We start from the raw sequence: 15,500 nt of genomic DNA, 5'->3' as shown, positions 1-15,500 counted from the left end.
GGAAATCTCACGATTCGATTTCTTGGGGTCACGATTCGATTCACAATCAATTTGCGATTCAAAACGATTCGCGATTCAAAATCAGCTCTCAATTCAATACGTTCATAGATTTGATTCTAGATTGATGTTTTGAGTTACTCTTTCCATTTGACTGCAGCAGACACTTTTATAGGTCTCAAATAAAAAAGATCGCACTGAATAAAATGTAAACATTTGCTACTCAATGTCAACCTGAGTAAGATTTATGTTCCTTTAGTCCACTTGGTCAACAGGGGCGCCGGGGCGGCGTCATTGCACCATCTATGGGATTTAGCGAGCTAATTCATGTCAGGAAAAAATGGAAAACAGCATCATGGCAAGACTGAAAAATGTGAATCCATTCTTGGAATTTCTGAATCGATTCTGAATCGGCAGAGATAGAATCGCGATTCTTATGTAAATCGATTTTTTTGTGCCAATGCCAAACTTGAGGCTTCAAAACGTGAACGCACCAGTGTGTGAGGTCATGGTGGCTACGTCCATTTATTATTGTACAGTCTATGGCCACACTTCAAAGCTCTAGGGGCAGGTAGTGTAGTAGTGAAGAGATGTTGAATGAAGATCAGTGTTGGTACTTGCATATACAGCCACATGCATCACAATCATCCCATATTCATCACCTTAACAGTTATTTTTAATTAATTGACCGTATCTCTAGGGAGTTTCTTTCGGTCTCTGCTGAGAATTAAGAGTTGAAGGCCAAATCCTTATCTGCCTTTCCTCCCTGGACATTCCCTCTAAAGTTACAGTGACTGAGTCCCACACCTCACCTTTGATAGTATCTGTTAGGAACATTTTCATACGGGAAGCAGAGATCATAAAGTCTTACAATGAGCTTTTGACTATAAGGCAGTGTAACATAATCTTAAGACAGGAACATAAGTGTATATATTTCCATTTCAATGACAATGCCCTCATTCACAGGGCACAAGGGGTCACTGAATGGTTTGATGAGTATGAAAATGATGTGAATCATATTCTATGGCCTTCACAGTCACCAGATCTCGACCTATGGGAACACCTATGGGAGATTTTGGACTGATGTGTTAGACAGCGCTCTCCACCATCAGCAAAACACCAAATGAGGGAATATCTTTTGGATGAATGGTGTTCATCCCTCTAGAAGAGTTCAGAGACTGTAGAATCAATGCCAAGGTGTATTGATGCTATTCTGGTGGCCCAACACCTTACTAAGACACTTTATGTCGGCTTTTCCTTTAATTTGCCACCCGTCTGTATGTACAGCATGTTTGTGTCTGTTTTGCTGACCACTCTCTCCATATGCTTGAGTCCAAGATGGATTGAGTAATGTGAACTATACTTTCTTAATTTGTGATTACTTTTGCTTATGGTTACCTTGATAAAGGGGGTGGGTGAGCATTTTAATTTGACTAACCATAAGCCCCGTAAAGTATGCCTATAATCATTTTTGGATACTATTTGGAGATCAACAGAAAATAAACAAATGCGCACATTTGAATAAAATCAGTCATTATTCTGTGAAGTGTGTTCTTTCATTTGGTAGAGGTATTTCTTCATCTAAGATCACACGATGAAGACATGTTGGGTTATAAGTGTGCTTCTCCATGCATCTCCCATAGGGTATGGGAGATGCACACGTTAGTATTATGATGTAATGACCCTTCCTTCTTTTATAGTTTCCTTGGTGAACAGGTATCATATCAATCAGCCCTGCATTTCTCCTTTCTTCTTTCATGTTTTATTTGGTTACTATGATACTAATCTCTACTACTCTCTGGGATTCCTTTCATACAGCCAGTGCAACACAGCTGCAGCTGAGCTCCTCCTCCATTCATACAGAGTGTGAGGAATGCTGCTGGTCTGCCTGGTTTCCGCTGTCTGACAAGGATGGGGGGCTGTCAGACTGCTGATGAACACTTGTACAAATGCAGAACGGAGGTTAAATGGAGTGTAAAGTATTAATGTAAGATGAGTCTGTGTGTAAATGTTCATCCATGTACAGTGTGTGTGTTTGCAGGTGGGGAAATGAACTATCCTACTGCAGTTGGATGATTGTTTGATCAAAGTTGTGTTGTTGATTAATAATGATTTGAATAAACTATTAATTTTAATCAATAAACTGATCATTTTAAAGATGCAATTAAATGTATCTAATTTATATTCATGTATTATTAATTTATAAGTAATTGCAGCAAACAAACTCTTTCAACGATCCTTCATTTAGAGACAGCTATGTAGAATTGAAAGTAGCATCTCACTTTAAAATTAAGTAATAGAAATCTTTAATACATTTAAGTATAACACACACAGTGACTGCCAACTCCATATATTTAATTTGAGCAGTACAGAAGCAAAGAATTGAGACCATTACTGAAAAGGCAAAAACGGGCATAAAAAAACAGGCCTAACCTCGGATCTTGTTGGTGACGTGCTCCTTGGAGGTGATGATCTGGTCCATGTCTGTGCGAATAGAAGCCTCCAGCAAGGGGTGGCTCGCCTCACACTTCTGTACCACCACCTCGTACTGGGCCTGGCACTGTTCCTGCACCAGGCTGTACACCGCATCACTGATCTGCACAGGCAGGAGAAACACACCTGTAGCCAGAACTTCCTGCTCTTCTCACATCCCCAATTCCAATGAACCAAACCTACAAGTCTATTTTGTATTTTTGTTTGGAGTCAACACCCCAGTTCTCTCTGCTGTCAAGTGTTAACATTTTCTAAAAATGTACTAATACTATAACTGGGAAATAACCTTCAATTAATAATAAAACAGAAATACATGCAGCTGAGATTTTCTTACCAGCATCCAGTTCCTCTGCCTCTCATGCAGTTTGCCTTTGAGTCGAGGGGAGATGAGCTCCCTCAGCTCTGGGAGAAGACCTTCCATGACCAGGTTAGACAGGATCTACCAACAAACATATCACAATCACCTCACTCACTAAACTGGTATAAACTATATTATTCCAGTCAGCAGTAAGAGCACCATGCTCCATGGGACAGTTTGTCTCTGGCCTGTTTCTGGGCTTCAGTCTAACAAATAATGGATCTTTGCACTCTGCACACCGACTTTTCACTCAAACAATAAGATTTTGTTCGGCCTCCTTGCTGAAAACTCTGAACCAAGTCTCAAATCTTCTCAATATAAGACAGGAGGATAAATGTATGAAATGATTTTTGACATTTGTTGCCACCATATTACACATATATCATATGAAGTTCTGTCTAGACATTTTTTGTAATGCAGACCATTCTGTGTAAAATATGAGAACATATACTGTGTGATGACATTTGAAAAGCATTAAGACATTTTTCTATCCCTTTAATATCTCTGGTTGTATTAGTTCAATGCAGCCTGATTTACAACTGGAATTACAGGATGTTTGCATCAGTCTTACGAAGCGTCTGCATTTGTTTGATTGTTTTCTTTGAATTTCTTGATAATTTACCATATTATGGTATATACAGTATATATACTGTATACATAGTGATATAAAATGACTGAATTAAATATAAACTTTTATGCATATTAGACAAATTACTGGAGGATTAGCAAACAATGTTAGCAAATTACAGTCATATTTCACATAATATTCATATCATTTTCATAATTACTTATTTTTTAAGTAAATATATAAGGATCTGCAGTGTTCAATTGTTTAAACATACAGTAAAACACAACTATGACATATCTTGTAGAAAGAAGTAGAAATTAGTGCAGCAGGTTCTTTTGGAATATATAAAAACACATGTAAACTCTCAGTAAAGTCAGGAGGAAATATTAAACTAATTCTTTGCAGATGCTGCATATATTATCATAAATGAATGGAATTTGCATCAGCTAACAAGAAGACAACTCTTATGAACTTCCAAAAGAAAAATGGATGGACACTTGAGCACTTGATTTTTCCTCAGAGCAGCATCACAACAACAAGCGTGCAGTAAAAAGTGTGCTCTCACTGACGTCTACAGAATCTGTTCAAATCTTCTGATTTAAGTTGCCCCACTGACCCAACTCAGCAATAGCAATTTAGTGTTGTGCTGTATGACCAACTATTTACTTTCCATGGTCGCAAATACTTGATGTTCACTAAGGGTCAACTACGGGTCCCACTGAATGCTAGATCATATAATTATCATTTGATTTATTGCCTGACTGTAGTGCACATGTGTTAAATTGGTGAAATAGTGATTATAAGCTCATGAAAGGATCTCAGACATCATAGCACAGCCCCAACAGGGTGAAGCCTCCACTGCACCGCAGACTGACTCTCTAACAAGGTTAAGCCAACATAAAAAAGTAGCTATTCTACCACAGTGAATTACTGGAGAACACAAACTGGTTCTGTTCAAAAGCCAATTCACTTAGCGGACCATGTGAGAGGAATTTTAGGGTGGGACATACACACCAGCCAACAGCTACTAAATATTTAACTATGGGTGACTAGCAGGTCAATTCCTCAAGTTGTTTTTAGGATTCATTAGCTAATACAGGGTTGTAAAATCTCCAATATCTATAATCATATAGACATCATGACGATGTGATGGCTTTGTGGACTGCAGCATCCAGAATAACCTGTTCAACGCCAGAGGTAGGCTATAGAAACCTGGGCCAGACCACACCTGCGATACAGCACATTTAAAGCCTTTTAATAAACCTTCAGGACACACAAAGCATGAATATATCTGAAGTGGAAACACTTAGCAGACAGTAAATAGTCTAACTTTACATGCACACAATAAACCAGCTTACTGTGAGAAATCAGGCTAAAGGAGGAATTTAGAGAACTCATCTGCATTGCTGCAATGACTGTAAAATCCTTGCTCACATTATGCATGTCAGGAGTCAGGTTTCTCCCCTTCCCACTACAATATTTTGGAACAACTATAGCTTGGAGCATAGTAATAGAAACAATTAAACCCCAGGTGAGGGTGCAGATGAAAGTGATAGAAGTTACTAGTGCCATGCTTACCTGTGACTGTACACCACACATCATTTCCCAGGTGCCATAGTGCCCTTTAGCTTGGCGGTAGAGTCGTACAGCATCGGTGAAGGCTGGTGTTTGGATTTTATTCTCCTCTGACAAACCTGGAACAGGAACATTGGTATCTTTTAGCTGTTAGAATTTAAGCACACTGTAGTTTGGACAGATTGTGAGAATCCAAATGTTTTCCTGCACTTGCAGCCTCATGGATTTAAGAGCCAAGTCCTGTGCAACCTTCACATCATTTTGCTCACATTTTCTCAAGACCAACTTGAAGCTGGAGTACGGGACTTTTGTACCCCCCCTTCTGACAGGGGTTATTATTAGTAACTTAAATCAAATTATATATATGGGTGTGTCTGTGTATGGGTGTGTGCCGTTTTAGCTCGACTGGCAGTTGCCAACAGCGCAGTCAAATAGTGCGTGAGAAAGAGAAGGCCTTTGAGACTCAAAGTTGAACCTCTCTACATTCCTTAAGTTGTCTGGCCTCCAAAGAAAACGAATATCTGCTCAAAGCCAGAAAAGCATGTTAACACTGAGTGCTGTGATAAAAGAAAACATGCTAATTCTGAGATGCTGTTCACCCTTATTGGACAGTGTGCAAGAATGCTCAACTATGACAAAGCCAGGAAGTGTGTGTGGGGGGAGGGCAGAGACGGGGGCCAGAGTTCCTAGTAGTGCTAGAGGCAGGAAGTCCCAAGACCCTCTCTAGGAGGGTTATTTTATTTTGACTGAGCCTCAGATGGTATGAGAGGATTTCAAACAAACCCAAAATTGGGATTTCCAGCCCCTTCCTCTACCTCCTCCTGACACACATCACATATTCTGGATTTGAACATTGACTCAAGCATACATTAGACAACTTTTTAAATGCAGCTCAAACCGAATGACAGGTCTTGGGTAAGCCCTTGTGATATTTTTGGTGTGTTCAGTGAGTGATAGAGAAAAAAAGGGGATCAAGCTTTACCCAACTCTCAAAGCCTTGTCTTAAAATGTTTTACACTTACAAAAACACAAAGACATGAAAAAGTTCACAACAATGATACCATTACATTCCCATCCACCTGTTTTCATGTGTATTTTAAACGTGTGCCTAACCCTAACCCTAACCCTAGTTGCATCATGTCACCCTGATGTCTATCACCATAGCGGCTGATAAAAAACACCACGAGGTACACTTGGATTTAGAATCATATTCATTTATTTCCAAACAAGAATAAAACTAAAATGCTATATTGGGTGGGAAGCAGCGATGAAATACCTTGATGTATCAGAGTTGTTGATGCTTGATTAACTGTGTATTCTGGTTACACCCTCTTAAATATATTTCCAAGCAAAACAATTTAAAGCTGCACAATATTTTCATATTAACAATGGGTCAAATGTCTCTGTAATGTGAAAGATGTCAACTAGTGACAAACCTACAGAGAATTATCACCAACGCTGCAACTCTGCAGGGCCTTTTAGCCTCTTTCAGCTCATCGTTTTGGTTTTACATACCACATTTTATTGTTTTGGCTCAATTTCATAGAACTCATGAATCTTGTTTCCAGCACCAGCAGGCAACTGTTTTCACTGATGAACCCTGATAAACCCACTGTACTCTACCTGTTCAGCAACAGACAGTCAGTGAAAGAAATACTCAAGATACTTTACTTCAGTAAAAGTACCAACACAGCAATGTAAAAATAATTCATTAAGTAAAAGTCCTGCATGAAAAATTATACTTAAGTAAAAGTACATAAGTATTATGAGCTTGATGTAGTTAAAGTATTGCAGTAAAAGTAGTGGTTTGGTCCCTCTGACTGATATATTATTATATATGACATCATTAGATTATTAATAGTGAAGCATCAGTGTTAGAGCAGCATGTTACTGTTGTAGCTGCTGGAGGTGGAGCTAGTTTCAACTACTTTACATACAGTTAGCTAGTTTAGTCCAGTGGTTCCCAACTTAGGGGTCGGGCCCCTCCAAAGGGTCAGCAGATAAATCTGAGGGGTCGTGAGATGATTAATGGGAGAGGAAAGAAGAAAAAACAAAGTTCTGATACACAAATCTGTTCTCAGTTTTTGGACTTTTTCTCTAATCTTTGATTTTTGCTGAAATATTGGATCATTTGAACATTTATTGAAATGAAAGCATGTGAGAAGTTTAGAGGGAAAAATCACTATTTGGTGGAGCTGTTAACAACTCATAGACATGTGAAATGTGACCCCGACTACACACTGCTTTTTGTAAGACGTCAAAAGCCAAAAAGGTTGGAAACCACTGGTTTCATCTTTAACAATGTGTTGTATTTTAAAAGCTTGTTATATTATCCATTGTGTCAAATCTTCATCTGAAAAGTAACTGAAGCTGTCAAATAAATGTAGTGGAGTAGAAAGTACAATACTTCCCTCTGAAATGTAGAAAGTAGCATCACATGGAAATACTCAAGTAAAGTACAAGTACCTCAAAATTGTACTTAAGTACAGTACTTGAGTAAATGTACTTAGTTACTTTCCACCACTGCAAACAGGTGACAGACACAGATGGAAACTAGCTGGTGAACATAGTGGAGCATTTAGCAGCTAAAGAGCCAGATATTTTCTCAGGAGTCGGTGGAGACAAAAACAGCTAAAAACAGAGTGAACATTGGACTTCATACAACTCCAAATGGATGCTAACGTTGCTCTGTGTCTGTTGGGTGTATAACAGGCAACTGTTTGCTAACATGTTCCCCAGAACAACATTATGATGTGATAATATCTTCATTTTGCATTTGCAACTTGTTCTGCTGCCCCTACCAATAAATGACAACTAATGTAATACCCTGCCACTCAATCAGACAGCTTTCAAAAGAACATTATTTCATCCTGAAGCTGCATTAGCTGTTGTTAAGATTGCTGTCAGATTTAACAAAATGTTAAGAGAGAAACAAGAGAAAAGACGCAAAATGAACAGAGAGGAAGAGGGGGCAGAACTCAGTAGGGGCCCATGGCTAATTCTAGGCCCCAGGGCCCCCGTAGTCATTTAGTCCAGACATGCATCACTTCATGATACATAGACAGAACCCTCTGTTTGAAGAAGAATGACTTGTTTACCTGGGGTGAGATCGGTGCACCCACACCTTGTTTAACAGAGCTGTTAAAAAAAAGTTAGTGCAGGTCTATGAAGCGTTGCTCTGTGTGGCACACGGAGAACATATGGAGTCATTCAGGCGCTCATACGTCACGCAGCTGGCCTGTGTCACGGCTGAGGCATGTTAACTATTGGTGTCATTTCCTCTTTCTTGTTTCTCACAGCCCCTTCCCTCACAACTCACACAGGTTTCCAATCACGGTCTGCACTGTTGAGACATTCAGCATTCAGCTAATCTAGTTTAGAGGTGAGACAATCTGTAAAGACATCGTTTCAACTCAACTAATTTGTATGTTCTCCTATATTCAAGTTTTATGACTGAAAATTACAGCCAATTTCCCCACAATATAAAATTATCTTTTACCTGAGAAGAAACCCACTGAAATAAATGGCAACAGAAACAGTCGGAGTGAGACAGACTTAAGGAATTTAAAAGAAATTAAATAAAGACAGAGTGGCATAGTGCAGTCTAAACAAAGTGCTGTTGTTAATCCACACTGTGAACCACTCGCACTGCCTCTGGCCCGAAATATCAAATCCCTCAGTTACCGAGGAAGATGTGCACGTCACCGTACAGCACTGAGATGAAGTGAAGCTCCGACTCACTGCCAAAGCTGTATTACATTTTGTTTGAAGTGCACACTGATTCATGACATGCAAATGCGAAAGTGTCATTTCAAGTTGTCCAAGCACTAAGCTGGTTTAAAGAATGACTGTGATGAAATTAAAATCCAATCCATGCCAGTGAGTAGCAGGATAACCAACAGAAAACACCACCAAACATTAAGAAATAAGGCTGTGTGTCGTGCTGGACCACATTCTATGTTCTGGATTCCTGTTACACTAACTACTCACAACTGTTACAACATATAGTGTGTACTTTGTTTTCTTGGCTGGATTTACTGACCATAAATACTGATAATTTAGGAGTGATCGCAATAAACAGATAAGTCTGTTCTGTTCCTGTCAACAAATGCCATAAAAGACGCAAAACCAACGTTGAATTGATCCTTATATCAAGTATAAGTAATATCTTATGTCCCAAATACTTTCCTCATTTAATAATAAAGAACTTCACAATTGATTAAAAAATACCTTTCACTTTATTTTTGATGGCAAACAGATTATGTCAGATGTGATGTCAGACTTAAAAATGTCAATGAGTCACAGTGTTGGACTGTGACATGTTCCTTCATTACCATGAACACACAACTGTAATTTATTTTCACTCAATCACACACACATACACACACACACGCACACACACACACACACCATCCTGCTGTCAGAAATACTAGAACAGATGTGTATTCATCCTCCACTGAAAACGGTCCCCAACAACTGCACTACTTCCTCCTGTTTGAGTAAAGTTTACTAAAAACTACAGTGACCAGCTGTTTAGGAAATTACTGAACCTTTAAAAAAAAAAAAAAAAAGAAGTTAATTTGAAGCATTTTTAAAGATTTTCATCAGGATCCAATGGGCTTAGAGCTGACGCAGTATTGAGAGACAGACAAACACATCAGTGATTTTGGTCTTCTAATGGGATTTGTTGACACCACCAGTTCTTACATTTGTACTTTGTTCAAAATAGTAATTTTATTGCATATGAATATTTTATTCTATAGCTGCACCTTGATTGTTTGTGAAAATTCTGAATCATTGTCTGAATTTCAGACAAAATACAACGTTGTTGTTTTAAGGGGAAACAGCAGAATGTCACTTATGCAGTTCCACTGGCTTTTGTTCATGTGTACTTAAAAACACTGCTGCAAAGATGTACCTGCTAATCTGCACTCAGCACTAATTTCTTAACAACACAAACACCTATTTGTCCATTCACACTTGTGTCCTAAATAACTACAAACTGTGTGTCTGAGAATGTAAGTACAGGTCTGGTGGACAGACCGAAGCACCTGTCAGTTAATGAACCCTCTGCTGAAGAAAACCGCACAGATGAAGGTAGAACAAAGCCTTGTTATAGGCCACAGGTTCCTCTCAGGTCACACCTCTTGCACAACTCTAGTCTGAGCTAGGCGCTATGGCAACCAGGTTAATACATCATGGCATGATGCCATGATGTATTTACTCTATTTCCACTTTCAGTCCTGTGCCAGTTTCACATTTGCCTCTGATTGTGGCAGCTACATACACACCTGAGAACTCAAAGACCTGATGAAGCACTCTAAAACCACAAGTTTGTAAGAACTTTTGACCATCTTTACTCTGTAACAAAGTCACAGTCACTTGTAGTCTAACTTGACTATTATGTCAGAGATAATATCAGGAATCCAACTTTATTTTTCAGGCTTGGAGCTGGTAGCTAGCCAGCATTAGCCTGATGTGACACCCCTGCTTTTGAGAATAGTAAACCACAGTGAGGTCAAATGTTTTCCACTCTGTTCACCTTGTTTCTCCAGTCAGTGTTCTCTACAGTCGAACTTTCAGCAGCCTGTCAAGTACTACCAAGGCTATGTCCCAAATGTCCTTGCAAGGTCACTTACTTGCATTACGACTGCTAGACAGGAGCATAAAAATGTGGATGTCGTTTGTGGTAGAATGAAGTTCTAAGTGTAAAGTATTTAAAACCATTGACAATGTGACAGAACAGAGACAGAAAACTCCAGGAGAGAGAGAGGGGGCAAGAATCTAACAGGGAACATCACAGCAACATGGTATGCATCAAAAAGCTCTCAGTGTGGAAGCACAACAGGCAGTAAACAAAGCTAATGGTGTTCTTTTTATGAATGCATCAAAAGAAGCTTATGGAATGAATCCTGAGCTCCATCAGAGCTGTCAGGACATTTTTATTTTAAGGTTGCTGAAAGTCTGAGATAAGGCTAACACCCCATACCCACTTGATCCAACCCAATGTATGACTGAAGATGGAGAGGGGGAGAGAGAGATAGACCTTTCTGCTGCACTGAAAGCCATCGTTGTCCAAGATGCTGAGTGGGTGCAGGGTTTTTGAGGTGAAACAGACAGAGTTGTTTAGTTGGTTTAAGTTGTTGCTGCAGTGTGTGTTGGTCAGCCTGTCTTGTCTTTTACTGCTGTTCCACTCTGCTTGGTCTCTCTGTGACGGCGTGGAAAGTATTAGCAATATACTTCATGTTCATCTCACAAAAGGTAATTATTTAGTCATTAAATCAAAACACCACCTTTGAAAGTAATTACAAGATAACTCTAGTGTGTGTGTGCGTGCTGTTCACTGTCCGGTTCCTACATTGCCCTCACAGTTGAGTTCTGCCTTTTTTACTCAGGCAACATCACGTGCTGGATTTTTCAAGGTCGTTCTGTTCGTAATACAAGTTGAGTTAGATAGGCAGGGAAATTCTTGCTGATCTTGTGCAAAGACATTCTTGCCCTAGCTTCATCTCCACTTCTTCCACAAAAAATGTCCCTGTGGCACTACGGCAAGTGAACAGAGAGTAAATTGCCCAATATGTTTAAGCCACAGATATTTAGTTTCATTGGAAGCCACTTGGTGCAGAGACTTTGAGCCACTCCCTTCAGCTTGTAGCTCTGGGCAGCCACAGGAAAAAAAATAAATCAAAAGGACTCATCCACATTTATCCCATAAACCTGCCAAGGGGTATCAGCACAGTCCTCTGTATTACCATGGATTTAAAAGAGTTTTATATTTTCATATTTTGCTTAACAAATATAATGATGTACTTATTAGAACAGGGCTATGCAAACTATCATAAGAAGTACCAAGAAGAAGAACAAAGTTTAAGGTATTGAAATCATGGTGTCAGTCATGGTTAGTCCATCAGTGCATTGATAAGTGTGTGTGTGTGTGTGTGTGTGTGTGTGTGTGTGTGTGTGTGTGTGTGTGTGTGTGTGTGTCTATTGATCATTTGCTAGCAGGACTCACCATCGTTGGCGTGTCGGACACAGTCCTGGAGGACAGCGTGCCACTTCTGTTGCTCTTTCTCCGTTACAACGCAGAAGTAGTAGTGACGGGCGTACGGGTGCCAGAGGATCAGAGGAAACTGGGTGGCACACTTAAGGAAGGGTGAACTTCCCACCTTGGCTTTCACACCTGGGAAAAATAAAAGTTCATCAAAACATATACATTAACATTGACTTATGCAGAAAGTGCAATCTAATGTGGTCTGAAACAAGCAGCTTATTATAGTTCTTGTATTATAATGTGTTCAGGATGTCTTGAAATGTATTTGAGGAGGTTCATGTAGTTTTCAGCAGGTCCAGCATTGCTTGCACAATGCTTGTTGTGTAGTCAAGAATTTGTAAAACCCATAAAACATTATTTCAAACAGCAGCCAAGATCCAATCATTCTGGAGACACAAAAAATGTCATACTAAACTCAATGAGACCAAAATCATTTAAGGCGAGGGTAGTGAAGTCAGAGGCAGCCAAAGACATCAGAAGTACTTTTTGATAATCTCACAGGGAAAACCTTAGAGTCTAGATTCGTATTCAGTGGACAAATGCACAACAATCCACAGTAAAAGGAAAAACAGTTGGGCCACAAATAAAATGGTCGTGGTCCCTGATTGGTCACTACCTTATTACCAATATGCTCCAGCAGCACTCAGCACTGCTATTGCTGTTTGAATGTCATTCATTGAAAGTTCAAACTGTTAAATTTACTTTTTCCCCTCACTAATGATTATGCACTCATTATTTGTCGTTGTGTTTCAATTTTTGTAAAATTTTTGTTTGTTTATGTACATATTGGCATGTCAGTATTATATTAAAACAGACTTGAAAAAACTCAAACCCATCCTTTAAGCACAGCTTGCTGTGGTGCTCCCATTGGTCTTCTTGCTGTCAATATTAAGCAACTCTATGACATACAGTTTCAAACACCTCCTTACATCTGATGTGTTACCTGGTTTGAGGCATCTAAACTAGCTGTGTACATTTATATCGACTCACTGCTGTTTAGACATGAGCTTGTCTGGAGGTTAAATCTCTCTCTCCCTCCCTGTAAACAACACTATACAGCAGGCTATGAGCACTTTGCATAACGAGCTCTGGTTCACCTTGTTATAAATTTGAATCCCATTAAATAAAGGAAGAGTACTGCCAAACCTGAACAATACCCATCCCTGCAAATAGCAACTTATCTCTGATTATGATGTAATGGTGTAGTTATAAATAAGGCATAGAGGATGTCAGGAATAATATGATGCAGAATAAATACAATATGTGACACCATAATTCAATGCAGCAACAATATTTCATCTAACAATAAACTAGAATCCTTAAACACTACTGTTTGTTATCCTGTTTTAGTTGTATCTATCCCTAACTACTGCCACCAAAGACATGTGCAGCTACATCTGCTTTGCTTATGATTTAAATATGAATATTAAGGTAATACAACCCAGAGTGTTTTGAGCAGTCTCTGGAGGGCTCAAACACAATCCGTTTGCTCTCATGTTTAAAGGATTAAATATGACATTTAGATGAGCCATCAGACATGGCAGATGACCCCCCAGGCCTATTGTACAAACACCAACTCCATCCAACTTTTCTCACTTTTCCCACACGCCTCCATGCCTTTCTGGACTACAGTCTCACATCCTCAGCCTCATAATGCATATATAATCTTAATTATTACAATCCTGGATTACAGTTTAGAATTTTAGTGCCCCATGATGGTCTAAGAGGCTTTAGAGGTCGTCCCTCCCTAACAGGAATAAACTTATTTGGGAATATTATGAAAACATTTCCTTTTTTGGACCTCTGACCATAAAAATGGTCAACTAAATTGAATCCTGAATCATAAATCTCAGCATAGAATGTTGCATAATGGCAGCTTCAGCTCTTGCTCCCCTTCTCCTCCTCCTACTCCTACTCATCCTCCCCCCCCTCCTCCTCCTCCTCACCTGGCAGGCTGCTGCTGATCAGATCTAGGTATTGCTCCATAGATGTCAGCACTTTGTAGCCAGCGCAGTTGATGGTTCCTTTGGGATGGAGGTGTCTGTCATGGGACTGGTAGACAAGACAGGGAGCAGAGTGTAGATGTTAGACAGTGAATCCAACATTCATAGATGAAACAGACTGTATTTAATACCAAACACTTGTTCAAACTTCTGATTCCAGACTGGGTGGGTTTATTTTTTTTCCCCCCTCACCGCTTTGCTGTCAAAGTAGTTGATGTTGTAGGAGTCTGGGACAAACAGGAAGCGGTTCCTCCATTTCTTGTTCTCCTCTAGGTACTGAAAGAGTGAGCCAGAGAAGATGGACTTGTTCTCCAGAGGGATCTGTGGGAAAACATGACACCTTTCAACTGAAACTTAATACAGCACAAAAGGCAGAGATGTTTTCATGCCAGTACACTGTACAGACAAGTTGGAGGAATTAAAAGCTTTCTTCAAGAGAAGCACTGAAAAGCCAGTCTTTGTTTGTATTACAGAAATACACATCTCAAATGAATCTATTAGCGGTTGTTTCCTCACCCCCGCCCTGCAGCCACCCACTTAACACTCCTCAATGCACTCTTAAACCAGGCCATTAAACAGAATGCAGACCCAACCTCACAGCTTTATGTAGACAGCTCTGTAAGTGTATGTGTGTGTGTCAATAGACTGTAAAAAGCATGTAAAGCTATGCACAAACATGATATGTGTGAACACCGAAATAAATCCCAACCCAACAAAAGGCTGATTTCAACATTGGAGGTCTTCCAGCATCATAGTACCATACACATGTTGTCACATGTATTTTAAACAAAGTATTAAATATAATAATCTCCCCCTCCAGTCAGAAGGGCGTTTTTCTTCTTGGTCCTTCAGGTGGATGCCTGAATGAGCTTTACTGTGCAGAATGGTGTATGTGCAGAGTTGGTTTTTATATTCATTTGCAAAGGAAAAAGTAAACATATTAAGCAACATTTGCGTCAAAAAAAAAAAAAAAAAAAAAGGTTATAAATGTAGTTGCAAGAACAATACTTTACACTCATATCTTGGGATGTTTGATTTGAAAGAGAAATTATTTTAATTTTAACTGTTCTATTTATCTGTTAACTCCCCCTGCTCTTTCGTCTGCTTCTATCTGCGGATGTCTGTAAATGGTCTCATCCATGTTTACGTAGGATTAGCATGCTAGGCTAACCGTCTGTCAGCTGTGTGATTTTATATCTGCACCGTGAAGTTTTTCAGAGCATACAAACACTGTAAACACACCTGTCACCTGCCCAGCATAGTGCTATTAAAGAGGAGACACCGTGACTACACCTTATTTTTATAGTCTATGGGCTACACATGTTATTATGGATTTCCTCTCTTGACAAGACCCGCCCTACTCTGCCTCTGATTGGCTTACCCTGATATTCTTACCCTAACCCTGACCAATCTCACTCCTCATGCCTAAACCTAACCAACCCAGGCTATGAAGGC

The 15,500-nt window shown here is 39.5% G+C and overlaps 1 protein-coding gene across 1 annotated transcript in view; it reads right to left on the bottom strand.

The window, feature by feature from the left end:
* The window catches only part of niban2b (niban apoptosis regulator 2b), a 45,019-nt gene that overhangs the window by 11,067 nt on the left and 18,452 nt on the right, over nucleotides 1-15,500 (bottom strand). The window contains exons 3-8 of the mRNA XM_067600484.1: nucleotides 14,238-14,366; nucleotides 13,989-14,094; nucleotides 12,004-12,171; nucleotides 4,995-5,110; nucleotides 2,825-2,929; nucleotides 2,431-2,593 (exon numbers count right to left, since the gene is read on the bottom strand). Of these exons, the coding sequence (XP_067456585.1) occupies nucleotides 2,431-2,593; nucleotides 2,825-2,929; nucleotides 4,995-5,110; nucleotides 12,004-12,171; nucleotides 13,989-14,094; nucleotides 14,238-14,366 (787 nt within the window). The remainder of the gene's footprint in view (nucleotides 1-2,430; nucleotides 2,594-2,824; nucleotides 2,930-4,994; nucleotides 5,111-12,003; nucleotides 12,172-13,988; nucleotides 14,095-14,237; nucleotides 14,367-15,500) is intronic.

Source organism: Thunnus thynnus, chromosome 2 (assembly GCF_963924715.1).
Source record: "Thunnus thynnus chromosome 2, fThuThy2.1, whole genome shotgun sequence".
In the NCBI taxonomy this organism is placed as follows: Eukaryota; Metazoa; Chordata; class Actinopteri; order Scombriformes; family Scombridae; genus Thunnus; species Thunnus thynnus.
The sequence above is the reverse complement of the archived record's forward strand: the minus strand, read 5'-3'. Positions and strand labels throughout refer to the sequence as shown.